Source organism: Camelus bactrianus, chromosome 4 (genome assembly GCF_048773025.1).
Source record: "Camelus bactrianus isolate YW-2024 breed Bactrian camel chromosome 4, ASM4877302v1, whole genome shotgun sequence".
In the NCBI taxonomy this organism is placed as follows: Eukaryota; Metazoa; Chordata; class Mammalia; order Artiodactyla; family Camelidae; genus Camelus; species Camelus bactrianus.
The window spans coordinates 89,899,179-89,921,723 of NC_133542.1; the positions used below are offsets into that span (position 1 = coordinate 89,899,179).

At 46.7% G+C, this 22,545-nt stretch overlaps 1 protein-coding gene across 4 annotated transcripts in view; it reads left to right on the top strand.

Annotated features, from left to right (window-relative positions):
* Positions 1-22,545, top strand: part of FRMD3 (FERM domain containing 3) — a 296,579-nt gene that overhangs the window by 235,461 nt on the left and 38,573 nt on the right. For all 4 annotated transcript variants that reach the window (XM_074363128.1, XM_074363129.1, XM_010967414.3 and 1 more), the window contains 3 exons: positions 8,151-8,225; positions 8,533-8,601; positions 12,697-12,821. In XM_074363128.1, coding sequence (XP_074219229.1) covers positions 8,151-8,225; positions 8,533-8,601; positions 12,697-12,821 — 269 coding nt within the window. The remainder of the gene's footprint in view (positions 1-8,150; positions 8,226-8,532; positions 8,602-12,696; positions 12,822-22,545) is intronic.

The window sequence follows — 22,545 nt, forward strand, 5'->3', positions numbered from 1 at the left end:
ATTCATTTCTTTTAATATAGTCTTTTATATTATATTTAAGTGAATTATAAATTTGGTGCATTGTTCAGGGTGACTCCCAACCCCTGTTGGCCTGACCAAGTCCTGAACTTTATTTTACGTTGTGTGTTTCCCGTAGAATTGCTGTGGGCTCTGCTCCCCTTCCCTACCCTTCCCTTCCCTTCATTGCTATTTCCATTCAACATGTCACAGGATCTATTTCTGGTTGGTGCGCCCCTCGCAGCAGACCTTGAGGAGAATTTGGGGCAAGTAGTCATCTTTGGAATGTGGTTACTGAACTTACCAGCAGGGGAGTGGGAAAGGGAAAAGGGGAGGAAGGCAGTAAAGGGCGCATTACTGAGCAGTCACTATGGTGGGCAGCTGGGCTCAGCTCTGCTGGGGAGTTCTCCCACTGATTGGCAAGGAGGTTGGGCTGTTTGTCTACCAATTCCCCATTCATTTTGGTTGAGGGACATTACAAGGGCCGAGTTAATACTCTCTGGCACGTCTGGCTTACTCTGAACATGGCTGAATGTGCTGTCAACACCAGAAAAAGCAACCTTGGGCGGAGAGTCACACGTGTTCATAGTAAGAAGGCTTCCGTGTATAGAGACGAGAGCCAAAGGTTTGGGGGTGGAACGCCATCAGAGTCCAGGATCGTAGGAAGTCAGTGCTGGACAGGACTTCAGAAACCATCCACAAAGCTCTCATGTTTCAAAAGAGGTTCACACTTAGGATCTTTCCACTTCTCCTCTTTGAGACACACTTGCTGATTGGAAGAGCAGTGGTGATGGACTCAGAAACCCAGCCAGCCCTGCCTGGGGGATCAGCACCGCTGACCCCTGGAGCTCAGCACCGCTGACCCCTGGAGCTCGTCTGGGTGGCTTTTGCACAGCCCCACCACCACCAGTGAAATTCTGTGTTACTTATTAGACTCACCTGGAAACGCTGAATCTCTGAACCTCTTGGGCTTTGGCTGACGAGGAGCATCAGGAAAGTGATGGCTTGAACAATGTTTCTCAAATCCTTTTTCAGCCACAGAACAGTTTTCCTTAAGCAGAATGTGTAGACAGACCCTAATATGTAAAAACAGATAAAAATAGAGAAGCTGTAGTTGTTAGTGGGGATCAGAATTGGGACTGGGGACTGGAGAACCTTCACTCATTATTGCTCACTGCTCCGCAGGAGGTTGGGTGACCAGTTGTCTGAGTTTACCCGGGACCCTCTCAGGCTTAGAATGAAAGCCCTGTGTCCCAGGAAACCCTTAAGTCCTGGGCAAATCCTATCAGGAGCATAATATGAAAACCCCTGGATGAGGTGATTCACAAAATGCTGTGCCTTTAGGAATGAAGCATAATCAGTAAGATCTCAAGGCATCTGCAGGTCCGCCTCTCCCGTGAGGACGTCTAATCCCTAATATTTGTACTGATGTGAGATTCCCCAAACGTTTTGTTCCTCCGTTATCCCATAACCATCCCTGTTCCTTAGGAAAGATATAGCTTGTCCTGACCCCGCCGTGTGACCTCAGGCCAGTGGCCGGCCTCAGCCTTCTCATCTGTAGAATGGAGGAACTGGGACTCAGGCATGATTTGCTGGCATCACTGTGGCCTAGTGTTAAGGATCGGGAAGCAGACAGACTTGGGTTTGAATCTTGACTCTGTCACTTACTAGCAGTGCAGCCTGGAACAAAACTCTGAAGCCTTTGAGCCTCATTTTTATCTTTCGTCTGTAAAATGCGATTGGTCATCCCTGCCTGGCCATGCTCAGTTGTGCCAGGCACACTGAGCCTCAATAAAAGGTAGCTGCTGCTCTGACTGCAACGATACCCCCTCCACTGACGTGGAAGTTTTCTGAGCGCCAGTGGGTGCAGAGCCCAGTCCCTTTGATGCTGAAGGGCTCCCATTCTGTTCAGCTCAGGGGTGGGCACTGCCTTCCTCCTCCACTGCTCCACCCCGTTCCCCGGCAGGGGTCCTGGCCCTGCTTCCGGCTGTCCCACCAGCACGGGGCCTTAATGGGTTCAGCCAGCAGAGCCAGGCCCTGACCTTGTCGCCTGGGTTGGGGGTGGTTTGCGCCCTCCGTTTCACTTCACCTGCCATGGGAACAGGAGAGGCCCCGTGGCCAAGAATTCCCTGGTGTGCTCTTAACACGTGAATGCGCTCCTAGTTGTCAGCTGGCCCAGGGCCACTGATCCAGTTTGAAAGCCCTGGCTCTGAGATCTGCCTGGGAACAGAGCCCGGAAGCAGGAACTGTGGTTCCCCTCCTGCTCCAACCCCCAGGGGATCCCCAGCACAGACTCAGACAGTCACCGTGTCAGAGCTTCCTCTTGGCAGCATGCTTCTAGGTGCTGCCACCCCCAGGGCGCTGAAACGGCCCCTTTTCTGGGCACTGGCTCCCTGAAAGCACACAGGATTCCCTGAAGGGTTCAGTGGCTCACGGGTGTTTCTATTCACGAATCTTTATCTCACACCTGCTCTATGTCATGCACTCTGCTAGACTCTGGGGGCACAGTGGAGGCTCCAGTGACACTCTCTGTGCCTAATTTTATATGGAATTATGTGCAGGGGATAAAGGTTATCCCTATAAATTTCTTGTTCAGAGTCTGTGTACATTTTTTCGAATGAACAGCACTACACTTCATAGACAAGGACCCGGAGTATCTCCCTAAACTGGTGCCTCTCACACTTTAGTGAGCATGTGAATTGAGATCCTGTTAGCACGTGGATTCCGGTTCAGCAGGTCTGAGCGGGGCCCGAGAGTCCGTGTTTCTAATAAGCTCCCCGGTGACACTGAGCTGCTGTCCCGTGGACCACACTTGGGTAATAAGCCTCTAAACCAGAGGTTCTCAGCCTGACAGCACATTAGAATCACCTAGGGGAGCTTCTTTGAAATATTACCATTGTTTAAATGTGGACCCTACCCCAGACCTAGTTAAATCAGAATCTGGGTCCTCACCAAAAAACGTGTGCATAAGTCTTCACAGCAGTGTTACTCATATGAGTTAAAACATGGGAACTGCCCAAATGTCCATCAGTGGATGAAAGGATAAAAGAAAGTGGTCTGTCCATACAGTGGAATATTATTCAGCCATAAAAGGGAGGAAGTACTTACTGATTTGTGCTACAACATGGATGAACCTTGAAAACATTGTGCTAAGTGAAGAGAAGGCAGTTGCTAAACACTATATATTGTATGATTCAGTTTACATGAAATACCCAGAATAGGCAAGTCTTAAAAGCCAGAAAGTAGGTAGTGGTCGTCTAGGATGGGGAGTGGAGGAGATGAGGGGAAGAGGAAAGTGATTGCCAGTGGGTACAGGGGGCTTCTTCTGGGGGTGATGAAAATGTTTTTTGATGAATTTTTAATGTATGCAAATTATACTGAAAACCACTGAAGTGTATAACCTAAAAGGGTGAACTTTGTGTTATGTGCATTATGTTTCAATAAAGCGGTTATTTTAAAAGTTCAGAATCTGGGATGAGGGGTGTAGATGTTGGTAGTAACAAAGCTTTCCCAGGTGGCGTGAACCTGGATTAAGTGCCCTCATCCGGTGATTCTCAAAGTTAGGGTTCCCGGACTAGCACAGCATCTCCTGGGAACTTGTTAGAAAGGCAGATTCTTGGGGCTCCAACCCAGACTGACTGAATCAGAACTTTGTGCTTTCAGAAGCTTTCAGGTGATCCTGATGCATCCTGAAGTCTGAGAACCTGCATGACTAAAGCATTATTTTAAAAATACAAAAAAATTATAATAATACAGACAAGCCGGGTTTGCAGCCCAGTTTCTCCGGCTTCTGTGATTGTGACCATGGTTTAACGACTTACCCCTTCTGTGCCTCACTTTTCTCATGTAAAAATGGGGATTGCTCCCTCCAAGGAGAGAGCCATGGGATGCAATGAGTTAGTATATTTAAGGTGCTCTAGATGGTAAAGGGTCCCGAGGAGGTGCTCGATAGTAACATACGTTGTTATTGCTATTACTCCAGAAGCTGTAAACCATGGGAAAATGGGAAATCGTATTGTTAATTCTAGAGGTGGCCTTTAGAGCATCACCCAATGTCTCCCCAGGACCTAACCTGACCTCCACCCCCAGCCCCTGTAGTGGCAGGTGCCAGAGGAGAAGCTGGAGGCGGGGGCGAGGCACAGTGTGTTACTACAGAGCTGTGCTGTGTGTACGTTGTACGATACTGACACTTAGTGAACACTTTGCTGGTTCTGGGCACTGTCCGTGTGTGTGCAGATCTCACATATGTTACCCCATTTAAAACGCACCTTCAGTGTCAGGACTGGGCAGAACTCCCTAGAGCCATGGGAAGGGGGTCTCTGGGTACAGTGGCTCTGCCCTGGCAGCGCTGGGGTGGGGGTGGTGTGACAGCAGAGGGAAAGCAGTGACCAGGCCACCGTGTGAATACACAGGTGTTGCCAAGTCATGTGCTGATAAATCAGAGACTGGATTTCTCTGTGAGGTCAGATGTTGTGAGAAGGGTCAATGCTTCTGTGCTGGGATTTTGGTGGGGGTTGGAGCTGGAACTGGGGAGAGGCAGGCCAGGAAGTAGGCTGGGGGAGAGAGAATTGCTACGGTGACTTAGTTGTGCTTTGATTGCCTTCACTGGGAGGAAGACTTTTGCCCCCGGCTTGTTGGTGGGAGAGCCTGGGAACAGAGTGCTGGAGCAAGTCGGCGAGAGCGTGACGCCTCCCGTACTGGCCTTCAGTGTTTGACAAGGTTCCCTGGAATCACCACGACTTAGAGGACTGGCTTTGGTAGTTCAGTGGCGAGAAGGCCCAGCGGAGGTTCTCAGAGTGATATGGGCGGCAGGGGAGGGAAAGTGTTACATAATGATCAGGTAGGACATTAGGTGTTTTCAAATCATTGACTCTGATTTACCCTCTCTCAGAGCACTATGAATTCAGTATTATAACACCCTCACCCTTGAAAAAGTTCGTGGAGAAACTAAGGCTCAGAAAATCTATGTGACTTGACCCAGGTTACAGGACCAAAAACAGGAAGGAATCCCTGTGTTTTTCAGGGAAAAAAAGGAGAATCTGGGGACTCAGAGGTTCCCCAGTGCATGCAGGCTGTGCTGGAACGACCCTGGAGTATTTGATAAAAAAAAACAGCTCCAGGCCCTGCTCCAGGCCTGCTGGATGAGGTGTTCAGTGACAGAGCCCAAGAGCTGGTCTGTGTGCCCCTTCTCCGGGGGCTGCTGCTGCTGCACTGCCAGGTTTGGGAACGAGTAGGTGTGTGTCCTGTAACCCAGCCACCTTCCTCTCGCCCCCGTTCATCTCCCTCTGTCCTACTGTCTGTTTCCCAGTTCCCAGGAGGGTTGTGGGGTCCAGCTCTCAGAATAAATTCCATTTAAGATCTCAGCCCAAGTATTATCAGGCATCCGCCTGGATGTTTAGGGAGGCAGGGCGTGGGTGGTAATGCTCTCAGCAGAGTGTCCCCGACACAAATGATTGTCGAGGGCAAACAGTTGTCAGGAAGAAGCTGAGACTTTTTTTTTTTTTTTTTTTACTTCTCTCATCATGAGCAGATAGTGAAATGTGTCTTCTGATGCGGTTTTCTTGAGGCACTTGGAGGGTTTGTGCGGATGCAGTGGAGCGCTGAGGCTTCCTGCCAAGAGGCTGTTCTGCGTGTAAGGCGAAGGCAGTGGCCTCCGCGTGGGCCCTGGAAGGAGCTGGGGCTGAACCGTGAGACAGAGCAGCCTTCTCCCCCAGAAGAGCCCCGTGTAGCCAGGAGGGTCGCTGGAATTGCTATGCTAGCCTCACCCCTTTAAGCTTCTGGTATCTTCCATTAAAAAGGTGCAGAGTTGAATCTGAATTTCAAAAACTACAATTAAGACTTTTAATAATCTTTTTTATATTCTTTTTCATTATAGGTTATTATAACATATTGAATGTAGTTCCCTGTGCTATACAGTAGGACCCTGTTGTTTATCTATTTTATATATAGTAGTGTGTATCTCTTAATCCCCAACTCCTAATTTATCCCTCCCCTCTTTTCCCTTTGGTAAAAAGATTATGTATATACAACTGAATCACTATGCTGTACACCAGACACTATCTCAACACTGTAAATCAGCTATACCTCAATTTTAAAACAGACTCCTAATAATCTTTTTAGCAGGCTACCTTGCCCTGAGGATCCTGAGGAATCTGGAACAGTAACAACAAAACAAAAAAAAAGCAGAAACTTCTTTAGGAATTTCTCTACCCCCTACCGCCACCCCCTGCCCCCACCTCTGAGGCCTTGGGAGCAACAGCCCTGCCCAGAAGTTGGGGAGAGGTAACCGGTGATGGTCCTTCTCTCAGATTCCGGTAGATTTTGTGTCGCCAACAGCCCTCTCGGGCTGGGGTCGGGGGAGAAACAGGCCCAGGACGGGCCGTCCTCACAGGAGGAGGATGCAGCGGGCCACGTTAGTGAGGCTTACTGGGGAACGTTCTCGTCTTGCCTGGGTGTGCTCTGGAACCTGGCTTTGGCCCGCTGCCTCGGGGCTGTGGGTCCCATGTGCTCTGCCTGTCCCCAGGGCCCGCCTGCTGTCTTCTCTGGGCCCTGCCTTGATGGGCATCCCCCTCCCCTGCCCATCTTACTCTCTGGACTCGTCCTTTGTACCCAGTGTCCTCCTCTGTGGGTTCAGGCTGTTTGTAAACGAGTGTTACTGTGGCTTTAAGTTGTTCTGGGGACAAAGACCAAATCTTTAACAAGGACAGTTCAAGGTCAGGTCCTGCTAAATTAGGGGGAAAAACATGTGAGTGTGTGTAAGAACAGTTGTGATAATGGCATGGGGAAATGCACACCTGATCATCTTGGTTCCCCCAGTGCTCAGGCTCAGGGCTTTGCCTGCCTGATCATCTGCTCAGAACGCCACCCACCCACCACCTGCCGAGTTAACACCATCCCTCCCCTGGATCTCAGCTCAGAGGTCCCTTCCTCAGCCACTGCCGTGGCCTCCAGACCAGATCAGCCTCCCACCCCCATAACCTCATGGCACCGTTTCCTCTGTAGCAAGTACCATGGCTCGTAATTTACGTTTGTTCACTTCTTTGCGGGGTTTCTAGGTTAATACCCGTTTCGTCTCTGGACCTTACATTCCATGAACGCAAAGTCGTGTCTTCCCCGAGCTTAGCGTGACGCAACAGGCAAACCAGGCTGAACGAACGAACCAAGGCCTCAGAGGCTCGGGGCGGGGTCGCCGCCTGCCCTGACACTGTCAGCCGCAGCCCTCCCTGGCTACGGGCTTGTCTTTCTTCAGAATTCCATAGAGCACACTGTTCTGTGTTTATTTTTTTATGAAGATTTTGTAACTATCAATAGTTAAAAATGATCGTGAACTCTGGGAGACCAAGCTTTTCTAACTTGGATTCAATCCCGTAAGGCCTGAAGTGACTGGCATGGAGGCGTCCCGGGCCGTCGCTGTAATTAAGGGCCCTGTGTGCGGCCTCCGGGCGGGCTCTGTTCAGGACTGTTGTCCAGAGTGGTGTTTTGTTCGTATTTACGGGAAGGGCTCAGAGGTGCTGAATCAGTGCTTGGCTGGGCTCCTGTTCCTCGTGTATCTTAGTCATCTACCAGCGCGGGTTCTTTTAAAGGGCACTGGGTCATGGTGACTTAACCCCGGCATATTCGGAAGCCAGTGACCATTTCCATGGTGACAAGGGCCCCTCGTGCCCTCTCTCAGAAAATAACAGTAGGTGGATTCTCCGTGACATGGTGAGTGACCTGTGTCACCGGGAAGCTGTTTTCTGCTGCAGTGTTGGTATAGATGCAGGCACAGAAGTGCCCGGGCAGCGAGGGACTTAGTGATGCCCTGGGGTCCAGCCACCCCCTCCGTATCACTCAAACAGAAACTGGCAGAGAATTCCTCCTGATCATCAATATTGCTTGATCCTTTTTGTAGGACATAACCAAATGCATGGCTCACCAGCAGCGTATAAAAAGAATAAAAAGAGTTGGCGTAGAAAAGATCAGATTGCAATGCACTTAGTGAAAGTAACTTTTCTTTTGTGGAACTTCTCTTCCAGGGATGTGTGTGTGCTAAGTCATACAATAAAATGCATTTCTTTCTTGGCAGTCAAAAATCTCCAATTACCACATTCTGTAGCATGTCCTGTTTGGACTTTCCAATGTCATTGTCATCTCTGCTCTGCTTTTTCTTAAAGGTATGCAAAATCCAGTCAGATCAAGACGGTGTCAAGCAGCAAGATATTTTTTAAAGGAAGTAGATTTCGATATAGGTGGGTACCCAGGGTTCCATTTCGATGATGGGACTGAGCTGGGGGCGGCCATTTATGTTGGAATGTTGTGCTTGTGAATCAGTGCACTGTGGCCTGTACCCTGTTTTGGTCCTCCCTTTCCACTCATCTCTTGTGCCCACGGGACCCCTTAAACTCTGAGGTAATGTCCCCTCGTGAAGGCAGAGAAGGCTTGGATTCCTAGAGCTGGGTCAGACCATTGTGAAGTTTTAAAAAAAAGTGTGCACACCCCTCCCCTTCTGTTCTGAGTGTCCATGCACAGACGCCTATCTGTTTCTATCTTTTGCAGCGGTAAAGTTGCCAAAGAGGTGGTGGAGGCGAGCTCCAAAATCCAGAGGGAGCCTCCGGAGGTGCACAGGTGAGTGGGGTGGTCCCCAGGGCTCTGGGAGATTTCTGGGGTGGACAGAAGGGTTGAAAGTCTGGCTTTGCCAAGTTGTCTGTAACGAGAAACGGAGTGAGGGCACAAGCTGCCTGGCTCTATGTCGTTTTTGGCCCTGGTTCCGGGAGTGGCACTCTGATCGTCCTCAAAATCTCACCCAGATTTGGCTGGGCTCCATTCTGAGCTCCATTCGTGCTCTGTGGGGAGTCATTGGCCTGGTGCGTCACATGAACAAGGAGGAAGTGTGGGGGCATGGCTGTGTTATCTCCTGGCCGTGTCCGTTTTCATGTCTTCTTAGAACTGTTCTCTGTTCCTGCCTCTGTTCATCAGACGTGACCAGTCCCCACTGGCCGACGCCTTCTAGGCTCTTTCACGTGAGGGGATGGGGTTCTCATCTCTCATTGGACCGTTTACCCCCAAAAGTCACTCAGAGGAATGAGGAACTTAATCATTAGTGGGTCAAGGGTACCCATCTACAGTAACATGGCAAAATATGTAATTCTTAGGAATTAAATATTCTTTTGATCATGTTGACTTCTTACCACCACAGTTGACACAAATCATTGTACATCCTAAACTTCAAACATGCTAACTATCTCTAGCCGAACATTCTTATCCTGATGTTTGCCCCTTTGAAGGCAAGGTCATCATAAGATGGATTCTTTAGGAAGTTCCCACACACTGGTTGGCACCTGTCCTTCCTTCCCCATCTTCGAACTTGGAGGAGTTTCCTTTATGCTCAGATTTGCCCAGTCTCCTCCGTCTCCAGGGTGACCCAGTGAGCTGGGTGCCTCCCACCCTGTCCTTGGTGCTGTCGGGCAGGAGGGGGCGGTGGTCTCTCGGAAGTGTAGCCAAGCCAGCTGGTGTGGGCATCCAGGCAGGGGAGCACACTGCGGTCGGCATGAAATCCTGTGTAGATGTGCACAGAGAATAATTCATTCCTGGTCCCCACTGGTGACCCAGAGGGAAGCTGTTACATGCAAGTCTGCAAAACAGTCTTTTCAGCTTTGAGAAGTAGGAGGAAACTGTGGGGTAAGGGAATCTGGGAACGCCTCGGCTGGGACAACTTGGTGTAGTACCTGGGAAAGTCTTAGAGCCTAACCACTGATAACAATAGTCATTTAAAAAAAAAAAAAAGTCTTTTTATGCCCCCTCTCCACCTCAGACTGTGATTATTCAGTGCAGCAGCAACAAACAAGAGGCAGTGATAGAACATGTCATTTGAACGTTTCCAGAATCTTTGGTCTGTAAATGACCTCAGGGCTCACTTCGCTTGAGCTTCTATTTTATAGACAAGGGAGCTTGGGTCTCAGAGGAAGGAACTGATTTATCCGAGGTCATGAATGTTTTGGTGGCACAGCTAAGCCCAGAACTCCAGCATCCTGTGCTCTTCGTAGCTTCTGCCACCCTGAAAGCCCCCGCATTCTCCTCGAAGCTGGGGGACAGAACTACCCTGGGGGCTCGGCTTGGGTTTTATTCTTCCGACTTGGAGCTTGAGCGTTTGATCTTAAAATAAAAGAAATATTTGATTCCGGGGCGTTCTCTTGATGGCACAAACACAAAATAGGAAACTGTTTTTAACAGTATGCTTTCAGAGAGACATATTCCAATTATATAAAGCTTTCCACAAGCCCGCAGTTTCCATCTATGAATGGTTAATTAGATCAGAAAATAATTTTTTAAAATACTCCTCTTTTAAATTAAGGTTTTGCATAATTTATAGGAATCAAGGTGTCCTAGATCAAGGCTTCCAAAATGTAACTTGTACAGGGATTACCTAGGGCTCCTGTTAAAATCAGATTCTGATTCATGAATCTGGCTTTTCTAATACGATCCCAGATGGCGGCCGTGTGGCTGGTTCATGGTTCGCACTTTGAATAGCCAGGCTTTACGTAACTGGTGGTGGAGGAGGTGAAGCGGCAGGTTGGCCCTAGTGAAAAGCTTTTCCTGGAGTGGACCAAACCACCAGAGGGGATGGGAGATGAGGCATCCATCAATTTATAGGTTTCTTTTTGCTGGAATCTTCTAAAAGCTCCCAAGATATTACTGCAAATTCATATCTGCTGTTTCTTGCTCTTCCACTACCCCCTTTTTCGTATTTGTGAAAGCCTGTTGTGTTCACATCTTTAGGATGCCTCTCTGGTCCTCAGTTCTTTGATTCTCTCAAGTCTCTGATATTACAAGGAAGAATTTGTTTCAAGTAACGATACAAAGTAAGCTCAGGGAGGACAAGGTCTGTGCCTATCTTGGTCGTCTCCATCTCACCCATTGCCTAACACAGTGCTTGGCACGTAGTAGGAAGTCAGTGCGTATTTGTTGAATGACTGTGTGAACTAGGAGTGGGGGCTGACAGCAGCTGTAGTTTTTCTCTGTAATTTTCTGAGACCTGAGATCTGTCCGTGGTGCTGCCCTGGGGCCCTCCCCCTCCCAAGAGGCAGCACTGTGGTCAGAGCTGGGGTGACGTGTGCCGCTTTCAAAGTAGCAACTTTTTGTTCCTTCCCAGCAGCTGGCTGCATGGTAGGAAATTGTTCCTCTTGAACAATTACTGTATTTTCGAGTTGTTTTGACTTCTTTGGTGTGGCTGTCAAAAGTGAGAATAAGTAATGAGCTCTCCTCTGGCAGTGCTCAGAGAGGACTGCTGGTGTGGAATGGTGATGGTAAGACTTCAGTTAGCTGTCTTTCCTCTCATTGGAGATTCTCCTCATCAAAGAATAACCAGTTCTTTGACTCCTACTTCTGCTGAGATGTGTGTCACACAGAGAGACAGACACAGACTAAGAACATTGTCTTGAGATTTTTTTTTTCCCAAAAGGAGAAGCTCACTCTCATGTTAGCTTACAGATCTTTGCTGATGACAAGATCCCCAAGCAAAGTTCTCTTGGTGGCCACTTGGTGAGAATCACCATCCCAGGGCCCAGTGAGCTGGAGGGCTGACTGTGAGCCAGCAGGGGGACACCCAGAGGCAGTGCTTATACCTGAAACAAGCACCTGTCTAGGAGTCATAAATGGGTCTCATCTTGGCTGTGTGGCTGTGTTGTGTGTCTTGGGTAAGTCACTTAACTTCCCAGATCATTAGTTTGTTCATCTATCAAATGAGATTCAAACATCTTTGCCTGACTTCTAGGTTTTGTTATGGGCATTAAAATAAAGCTGCTTATCAAGGTGGGGCTGATTAGTACGGCAGTAATTACAGAGAGACAGAGGTGACAAATGTAGTGAGTTGTAAAAGAAGGGACAGTAGTGGGGGGGGGCAAGGATTAGTTGTGAAGGCAATCCAGGAGGGCTTCAAGGAGAAGGAGATATTTGATATCATCTTTGAAGGGTAAGTTGGTTTGGGTTTTGACAGGAAATATGGGGATGGGAGGGGCACTGAAACACCCACCAAAGGCGCCCCGCCTCCCTGTCTGTCAGTGCAGAGAGTGGGCTTCCCGGCTATCAGCCGACAGTCTTCATGAGACACCTGCACAGTGTATTTGCCATGTGCTGCCCGTGGCAACTACTGACACATGTGTGCTCCTTTCAAAAGAAGAAAGCAGAGCTGGGGTCTGTGGCTGGTTGGTGAGTGAGGTGTGAATTTGAATGGGAATATTAAACACTGATGTTACATGTTGGACATCCAGCAACACCAAGATAGCTCGTAGCTGTGGAATGCCTTTGCCATCTGCCAGGCAGGGGTTTTTGTTTTTGTGTTTTTTGGTGACTGTTCAAATACTTTGAGCCACATCCTTCATTCGGTTTTCTGCATATCTAGCTCAGTGATTCCTGCCTCCCCTGTCTTTTGGTTTCCCATATCTTTTTTCCATGCCTTGTCTTGTCATTTAGCGTGCGCAAGTCTGATGACTGATGGGGAAACATGTTTTCTTTCACTGTGTTGCTTTAGAACACACAGCCATTAGAACACATCAGGACCTTAAAGATAAAAACGACTGTGTATTTTGAGGGTTATGTCATCTTTACTACTGACCTCATCCACTGGGTTAGTCTCAAGCAGTTCCCAGCTTGGGTAGCAACTGAGATGGAGGGGCCGGTGTTCCCAGTGGAAACCAATTCCTTCTGGCTTGTGTGTGTTTTCAGAGCCAACATTACTCAGAGCCGCAGTTCCCACTCCTTGAACAAACAGCTCATCATTAACATGGAGCCCCTGCAGCCCCTGCTGCCTTCCCCCAGCGAGCAGGAGGAGGAACTCCCACTGCGTGAGGGTAAGTGCACTTCTTTCTAGGAGCCGGCGTTGCGGACTTACCCTGGAGGAATGAGGGAAGCACCGATCCTAGGTACCTGGGGTAATGGGGTTGGGGTGGGGGTCAGAGTGAGTCACAAATTGTGTTTTTAGTAAATTGTTCACAGCTGGAAGACTGCATTACACTGAGAGTTCCATCAGTACCTCCTGGAGAGAGTTCACTGGTACAAAGCATTCTTAAAATTACATGTGAAAGCAGTAACAGTGTTAGACCCGTACTGTCCAGTATGGTAGACATTAGCCATTTGCCATTACCTATTTAAAACTAATTTTAAATTAATCAAAATTAAGAACTCAGCTCCTCAGCCACATTAGCTAGCTTTCTAATGCTCCGTAGCCACGTTTAGCTCCTGGCTACCATCTTGGACAGCTCAGACCAAGAGCATTTCCATCATCACAGAAAGTTCTATTAGATGGCTATGTTTTTGACGATAATCACAATTAAATTAGTGGTTGTAAAGAATTCTCCATGAATATCTCTATACTGGTTATCCTCTTTCTGCCTCACTATTTCTACATCCTCTTACTCCCTTTTCCACAGGTCTTTGTCTGACAGTTTTGATATAAGCTAAAATATATAGGGGTCATTTCAGCCCTAGAGTTGTTATATTTGTAAACCCTATAGTACATGTGCTTCTAGGCTTCTTTTGTTTTGTTTTTAAGGACTTTACTTTAGGGAAGAATCTTTTTTTTTTTTTTACATATATTCATTTTCATGTTCTTTTTCACCATAAGCTACTAAAAGATATTGAATATACTTCCCTGTGCTGTATAGTATACACTTGTTTATCTGTTTTATATATTACCAGTCAGTATCTGCAAATCTCGAACTCCCAGTTTATCCCTTTCCACCCCACTCCCCCTTGGCAACCACAAGTCTGTATTCTATGTCTGGGTCTGATTCTGTTTTATATATAAGTTCATTTGTCTTTTTTTTTTTTTTTAAAGATTCCACATATGAGTGATATTATATGGTATTTTTATTTCACTTTCTGGCTTACTTCACTTAAAATTACATTCTGCAGGGCCATCCATGTTGCTGCAAATGGCATTATTTTATCATTTTTATGGCTGAATAGTGTTCCATTGTATAAATATACCACATCTTCTTTATGCAGTCATCTGTCAATGGACATTTAGGTTGTTTCCGTGTCTTGGCTATTGTAAATAGTGCTGCTATGAACATTGGGGTGCAGGTATCTTTTTGAATTAAGGTTTCCTCTGGATATATGCCCGGGAGCAGGATTGCTGGGTCATATGGTAAGTCTATTTTAAGTCTTTTGAGGAATCTCTGTACTGTTTTCCACAGTGGCTGCACCAAACTGCATTCCCACCAGCAGTGTAGGAGGGTTCCCTTTTCTCCACACCCACTCCAGCATTTATCATTTGTGGACTTTTGAAAGATGGCCATTTTGACTGGTGTGAGGTAATACCTCATTGTAGTTTTGATTTGCATTTCTCTGATAATAAGTGATATTTGAGCATTTTTTCATGTGTCTAATGGTCATTTGTATGTCTTCCTTGGAGAATTGCTTGTTTAGGTCTTCTGCCCATTTTTGGATTGGGTTGTTTATTTTTTTCTTAGTAAGTCATATGAGCTGTTTATATATTCTAGAAATCAAGCCCTTGTCAGTCTCATCTTTTGCAAATATTTTCTCCCACTCCATAGGTTGTCGTTTTGTTTTGCTTATGGTTTCCTTTGCTTTGCAAAAGCTTGTAAGTTTAATTAGGTCCCACTTGTTTATTTTTGCTTTTATTTCTGTTTCTTGGGTAGACTGCCCTAGGAGAACATTGCTGAGATGTATGTGAGATAATGTTTTGCCTATGTTTTCTTCTAGGAGATTTATTGTGTCTGGTTTTATGTTTAAGTCTTTAAGCCATTTTGGGTTTGTTTTTGTGTATGCTGTGAGGGAGTGTTCTAACTTCATTGACTTACATGCTACTGTCCAGTTTTCCCAACACCATTTACCGAAGAGACTGTCTTTATTCCATTCTATGTTCTTGCCTTCTTTGTCAAAGATTAATCAACCAAAAGCTTGTGGGTTCATTTCTGGGCTCTCTATTCTGTTCCACTGGTCTGTATGTCTGCTTTTGTACCAGTACCATGCTGTTTTGGTTCCTGTAGCTCTGTAGTACTGTGTGAAGTCTGGGAGAGTTACTCCCCCAGCCTCATTCTTTCTCTTCACTTGTATTTTGGCAATTCTGGGTCTTTTGTGATTCCATATAAATTTTATTATGATTTGTTCTAGTTCTAAAAAATATGTCCTGGGTAATTTGATAGGGATTGCATTAAATCTAGATTGCCTTGGGCAGTATGGCCATTTTAACAATATTGAATCTCAGGGAAGAATCTTACCACACTGCTTGCTGCAGACACTTGGTGAGGCAAACCTCACTCTCATTAATTTAAAAGTAAATTTTTTAAAATTCATGTAAAATAAGGTTATTGGAACCTTGAGCCCAAACATAGTATGCTTTTCCTTAGCTTTATATGATTTTAGTTTCATCATTTAAAATCCAGATACTGGGCAGTTTCAAGAGGGTAGGTCACTCTGTCCCCAAAAGATCACCTTCACCTGCTCTTTAAGTCAAGAATTCCTTCCAGGGGAGAAAACTCTTCAGCCTATACTAAGAATATGGCTTGGGGATGCGGATACCCTTGGGAGAGGGAGAGGGAGAGGGAGAAGCAGCTGATTCACACTGAAATGTGAGAGATTTTAGTAAATCTTTCTCTGAAAGGGAACTTTAGTGATTAGGAAAGAGGACTGGGCAACCGGATGCCACAGATTCCATGGGTGGAAGGAAAATGTGCAAAATATGAAGGATGGAGTCTCAGGAGATACCTTTATCCCCAGCTCAGCCACAAGATAATGATAATGAGTAGGGTCTTGTTATAATGGCTTTTATGCTCTGTCTCAACAACTAACTCTGTAAGCTCCTTGCTAAATTAATTTTCCTAGCCCAAGGGTCTCTGGATCCATGTGGCTTGCCTACCTTTTTCAGCACCTTCTCTGTTTTTGTATGTTTCTCAAGCACAATAAAAGCAGGTTTTGTTTCTGATCACCGGCGATTGTTCTGGGCTTCCTCTCATACGTCTGGAATACTGGTTTGAGTGGAAATCACTTTTTCTGGGGGTCAGGATTATCCTAAGATAGAATGAAGGAGGGTGTGGCTAACGGAGAAGACGCAGGGAGAAAGGACAACCCACACTTGGGATTTTGTGCACTGTCTGCAGAGATGGACGCCTAGATGGGAATAAAGGTTGGAAGACCAGTTACCATGGGGATGTGGAAGCCAGGCCACCGATGGAGCGTCCCTGATGGGAAGGGGAGCCCAGGCAAGCTTTCCCCTGGACCCTTCATTCTATTCAACTAGAGACTTCTGTATTGCTCCATTTTCTATAATGAGGTTCCACTGCTAAATACTAAGCTTGTCATTAACATGACAGCTGTGTGGACGAGAGACAGGCCTTGTAATTAACTGTAATAAAAATTCAAGTTTTCATGATATACGATAGGAATTCATAAGCCACCTTCTCAATTTTTCCAGTTATTTTAAAGATGAATATTAAATTCTATCACCAGCTGTAAAGTCAAACTGATAGGTCTCTCTCTTAAAAAGTTCAAAACAGCTCTATGAATGCCTAATAAAATGCTGTTTTCTAGGAGAATTGTCCTCTTAAGGAGCATCTTTGTGGGTTTTGAAACTCAGGCAAATCGTAACATCTTCCAGGATATAGTATGAACTCAAAAGGAAGAGAAGTAGAAATGACAGAATTGTTAAATTAAGCCCAGGGCAATCTGAGCCCTGGTAAAGAGTTTTCTGATTAGGAATTATTAAAAAATCAGATTGGGAGCAGAAAGAAGGTCTTAACTCTGACCCTTGGAGGCACCATCTCCGGAGGTCCTGGTGCTTTGTCTCACATGGGTGCCATGGAGGTGACATCTCTGCTGCTGTCCTGACTCTCAGAGGTCACAACCACCCATTTGTCCAACAGTCCCTTTCTGTTCTTCCTGGAGCTTCAAGATTCTCAAAGACAGCTGTAGGGAGCATGGTTGCCCAGATTAGCTCAGAGGCATGCTGGGCGAACATGTAACCCCGTTTATTCACATGACAGCTGGAGGATTAGCTCTGAGGTTGGCTGTGTCTGGATAGAGAAAAAACAAAATCAGTTTCTAGGTGCCACTAGGCAACAGGAAAGTTTTCAGTGTTACCCCAGAGTCACTCGGTTACAGGACCTGAGGAGATGAATGCTATGGAAAAGTTTCGATGAAAATGGCAAACCATTTGAAAAGTGCCACTTAGAGTTTATGACAATTTGGGGAGAAGAAAAGCTTGAGAGAGGGAATTGCTCTGAGTGAAAATGACATTTTCAGGGGTGATTAATCTGAATAAATTCACATGCAAAGTGAAGGAGGGTCCCCACAGTGCAGATAGCAAGATGCTTGCATGTTTTATTGATGGAGTGTGTTTTTCATTAAGGAAAAAAGATTGATTATGGTAGAGAAGGGAAATGGAATGCAGCACATGAGACTTGGAAGTTGGCAATTACTGATGTCCAGTGAAGGTCATTCTTGGCCACCAGAGCGATGGCATAGGGTGGCATGGTTACACAGACAGGAAATCACGCTTTCTTCTCCTTGGTAGACAGAACTAAATCAGAGTTGAAAATGTTTGACACCCTCCTGCTGGCAAAACTAAAGCCCAAGGAGGCACCAAAATTTATATAAAGGAATGTTTTGGGGGTGCCAAAATGGTTGGCTGGAGGGTGGCTTAAAGCTACATTTGTGTATGACTGAGAAAATGTCTGTATCAAAGAGTGGATGGGAGTTGAGTGGGTGGTGAAACTCACTCTCCCAAACCACCCTGAAGCACTGTCTGTGTGTGTGTGTGCACGCACATGGGTACACGTGTGTGTCATGGATGTGGCTCAGCGACAGGAGGGTGGGGGACAACGGGGGTGCTCAAAGGGTTATTTGCAGTGTCCAGCCCTCACGAGAGACAACTTAAGTTGGCGTCATTGAAATTCTAGTCCGTATGTGAACCTATGAAGGCATTTTGAGCAGATAAGAGTGTCGTTCTCATCCCTCAGGCATGCCGTCCTCAGACGCCACCCCGCTCCACTGCAGCGCTGAGCAGGTGACCCGCGGGGCCGGCTGTGTTCTCCACATGCAGGTCCTTCAACCCCACAGCAGGCAGAGCCTTTCAGACGCTGCATAGCTGCTCCAGTCCCGTCACTGGTGGAGGCTCTGTATAAGCCCAAGCCTGTTACGATAACCCTGCCTGTGCATTCCTTTTCCCACACTCCTGAGTCTGGTCTCCTCCCTGGTTATCTGATAGGAAAATTCTTCTTCCTCTTTTCTTCCTTTATGGATTTCCATGGACATGTTTCAAACAGATTTACTCTCTTCTCAGGGTTTCAGTGCCTCTCTTGCATGGCATTTTTCTCTATGTGCTACGTCATTCCTTCCTTTTGGCTCGGAGTATGTCAGGATGTGCATTAGGAATGATGCACTGTTGTTTTTGAAATTTCTTTTATGTGATGTTTCATCAAAGTAGGAGCTGTTTATACCCTGTGGAACCACCCTTCCCCTTGTGGTTACTGCTACCTGGTGATGGCAGACCAGTTAGCACCAGCTCTAATTACCCGTCTCTGCCATAGGGTTTGGAGTTGCTATTTGTTTGTATTTTCTGATTATAAAACTAATTCATCATCTTCTAGAAAAATCTCAAAAGTACAAAAAAGCATAAATAAACAGAAAAAAATCACTTCCCAGATTGTGCTACCTCCTAGAGACAATCGATGTTAATGTGTTAAGAGTTTTCTTCCCTACGCATTCTGATGCCATTTGGATCATCCTGTGCGTGAAGTTTTTAAAATTCCTGCTTTGTGTGCTTAATGTTGAAAATACGAGTGCATGAAAACCTATCATAAATTGAACTGGAGGTCAAACAGTGAATTGGGAGCATATTTAATGCAAATGTGGGCAAATGGGTTAATATCCTGAACTGGAAAGAACGCTCACAAAGTGCTGCTTTAAGCATCATTTTTGCGTTGCCCAGGTTTGGGCTCTCCAGAACTTTTCCATTTCCTGGCCCGCTCCGTCTCCCACTGCTGACAGGCATACAGGAGCCGACCCTGCTTCACAGGAGCTAGGAGCCCATGAGGAACAGAGGTCAGCTCCTGGTTTTATTTAGAATTGCAATATCGGATTAGCAGAGCCTGAATTCAGAATTCATGATCACGCTTATTAAATTCGGGAAGAAGGAACCGCAGTTTGGATCGGCACCTCCTCTAGGGTAGGAGATGCCAAGAGCCACTCGGGAAGAGAGGACGCCCTGAGCCAGCTCTGCAAATTCACGTTTGCAAGCAGTTCAAAGCTTTCACCTGCCCCTTTTGTGCTCTTCTTTGGAGTTTGTTTCATCTTTGGAACTTGGCTTCCTATGTTTACTGATGACTTATGCACTCCTAAGAAGTCTGTATCACTTGAAAGAGATCTTTGAAGTCTGAAGTATTTACACTGCTGTGAGGAAGCCCAGTGCCTTGTTCCTGATGCAATTTAAGTGCTTTTCTCTTGCAAGGCTTTTGGATTTCGCCTCATACGATACCAACAGTGAACATCATTTCAGCTCTGTAGTTGGCTAATTCCCATAAATTGTTCATTTTATGGAATGTTATATTCCTCGGCATAGACCCAGAGCAGACCAAGTGCTGGGCTTGAGATCCTGGTTGTCAAATTCCTGATGGGGAAATCGTAGACAACATCAAACACATCTAAAACGGCTCAACCTCTTTCTGCAAAAACAGAACTGTTCACTGGGGAGCTACATCTATTTTTCAATTACATCAAATGAATTATCAGCAGAGACATCTCATCCTATACGTGTCAGGAACCTTCGTGATTCAGTGAGAGGAGCTGATGCATATTCGGGGCAGGGTTTGAGCGTTTGCTCTGCAGTCACAGCACGCCAGGACCCAGTGACCCCCGGGAAGCGTCCGGGACACAGGGGAGCATCGCCTCACCTCCACACGAGGGGTGAGAGGGCTGTGGACAGCGGGTGCCACACCAAACAGAATTCCTAGTCGCGCCGGACGGCAGGGCAAACAGACTTCATGCAGGAAGGCTCTCTCCCCTCTGGGAATCATGTTCTGATTTTAAAGCTGAATTTGTCAAGTAAGGAATGGCTCACTCCAGGCTTAGTTCTAATTACTCAGAGTCTATGTTGAGAATCTTTGTCTTATTAGTAAAAGTGATTCAGTTTGGAGCTTCCCAAATCACTCCTCCTGCTCAGCTGGGCACTTGGCTGCTGCACTTAAGTATGAATAATTAATTGCTCTAAAGGATTCAGCTGCGGTGAAAAAAAAATGTGTCAGTCAAGCATCCCATGAAGTAATCCTGTCACGGTCCTTGAGGGTTGGGGTGGGAGCCAGGGGGGAGCGTCGGCATGAGCAGCTGTGACAGCCAGAGTGTGGTCTGCGACAGGGAAGATGTTCTGCTTGGCGCTTGGATGAGAAAACCCTTCGACCACATCCCTAAGAAACCGCGGGAGAGGGAAGGTGAAGATACTGCTAAACCATTGTCATTAGAAAGCAGAGGCTACAATTTTCTGGATTTCAGATGCATTGCACAGTCAGTGTGGGGTTCTGTTTCCTAGTGTTTTTGCTGGCAGGTTGGTAGCGAGTAGTAAGTAACTGTTCTCTGTGGTACCCAGGCTTCCACTGAGGCAGGAGCTCACACAATCTCCCTTGCTTCCCTGCTCTTCTGTTAGGACCCAGTGCTGATTATGTGAAAGAAGGAGTTGGGCAGGACGTGCTATTTCTACTCTAAATTTTAGGTAGACCCGTAATGGTAGGTCTTGGGCCGTAGGGGCAGGGCTCAGAAACGAGGCTTGGTTCAGTGGAAATGTGGTTGGGCATTGGGCGCGTCCACGGGGCGCGCGTCCAGAGCCGCCTGCTGAGGGGCGCGGCCTCCGTCTCGGCTTGGCTGATGGTGAGCTGGAGGTCCTGGAGCCGTGGCTTCCAGACCACGGTTTATACAGCGACCCACTGGGGTGGAAGGAGAAACCACTCAGACTTCCATTGCTATTTTACTTTCATCACCTCCTCAAAAAATTCCTAACGTGTAGGCTTTATAATGGACGTGATATATCAAGAGAGCTGTACGTGTATCCCATTTATACATAAATAGGCGTTTTTCCTAAGTAGGAGCAAACATTTTTTTCCCTCCCGAAAAGTTTGGCTCCAGCTGCTCTAGGTCTTAGAGCTGAGTCCACTAAGAAGAAAAGGCAGGGCATGTTTTTGAAACTCTGAAAGCCCTGTTCATGCCAAATCTCCAGATTCCTAAAATGGATACGCGGTCTCTCTGCTCTGGTTACGGAGGTGACGTGCCATTTTACGTGCTTTTGGTCTTCCACGCTGGTAAACCAGGGTGAGTCACCCAGCACAGTCCAGGCCTTTGCCAAGCTCTCGGCTAGGTGCTGTGTCACGGTCACTGAGGTGCTCTGTGGGGCCCAAGTCCCCGGATCACACGAGCGCTGGACTCTACTTGCTTGTGTTGGATAGACTGAGAGGGCTGGGGTTCTTGCGTTCACTCGATGAATACCAACTTCCGCCCTGGTACCTGCAGGACACTGACAGTGCCTGGATCTTATTTCATCTTTTATAAAACAAGGTGAGATGATTTCTCAGTTTCCTCCGCAGTCTGACTATCCTTTAATAATTCTTCCCCCACATTCCTGCTGTTCTTAATTACATGCTTTTTTTTTTACATTAAGCCACTATGATTTATGAAAATGCACATATATGTGGCTCTTATATGCATATGAAAAGTAAGTATTTAATTAAATAAGTACATAATTTTATTCCAAGTCATTATAACTCCTTTTCCAAATAGCTTTAAACACAGACATTTAATATGTGCTTTAGATCATCTGTCATTACCTCAGAAAACCAGATACAAACATCTTTTTAAATGTGGTTAGTGAAACAGTAAGCATGGGGCACAGTGATCTATAAAAAGCAGGGTTAAATTTTTTTTCTTTATTTTTGTAAGTTGCAGACTTCCACCACAAAATTGAAAATTAATGTCAGCTGGCTTAAAAGGGAATATAAAATGAGTATTTCCTCACTTGGGAGAGCCCTCACAGTCTTTAATGTCTCCTTTTAGAAGTCAGTTTGGAACCTTTTTAACCCCCTAATCTCCACTTCAGCATTAAAAAAAAAAAGTGAAAATGGGCAGATGCTCTGGCTGATAGAGAAATAGAGTTTGCAGGATGACCCACTTGATAATCTGAACACAGACTGGATTTTGCCATTAAAGGAAGGTGTATCCATATTCAAAAGACAGCAGCGCTTGTGATCTGTGGGTTTGTCAGTCCCTGCCGGAGCCGCTGCCACAGCTGCTCAGTTTGGCCCCTCAGCACAGGCTCAGCCCCACCCCGACGCCAGGGCCAACCCTAGGCTCCCTGGGAGGGGATGAGTAAGCTGAAGCCCGGCCCCTTGGCTCTGGCTGTGAGCCGTGCTCTCCCAGTTGCTCTGCCTGGTCTTCTCTTGATCAGCCTGTCAGCCTTGCACCCTTCCTGAGTCTCTGCCCCGGAACTCCTCCAAGAGCCTGGAAAGCCCCTCTCCCTTGGGCTGGACCACACTCCGGACCCTGACCCTGTGGCTGGGGCCTTCCCCTGCTCTG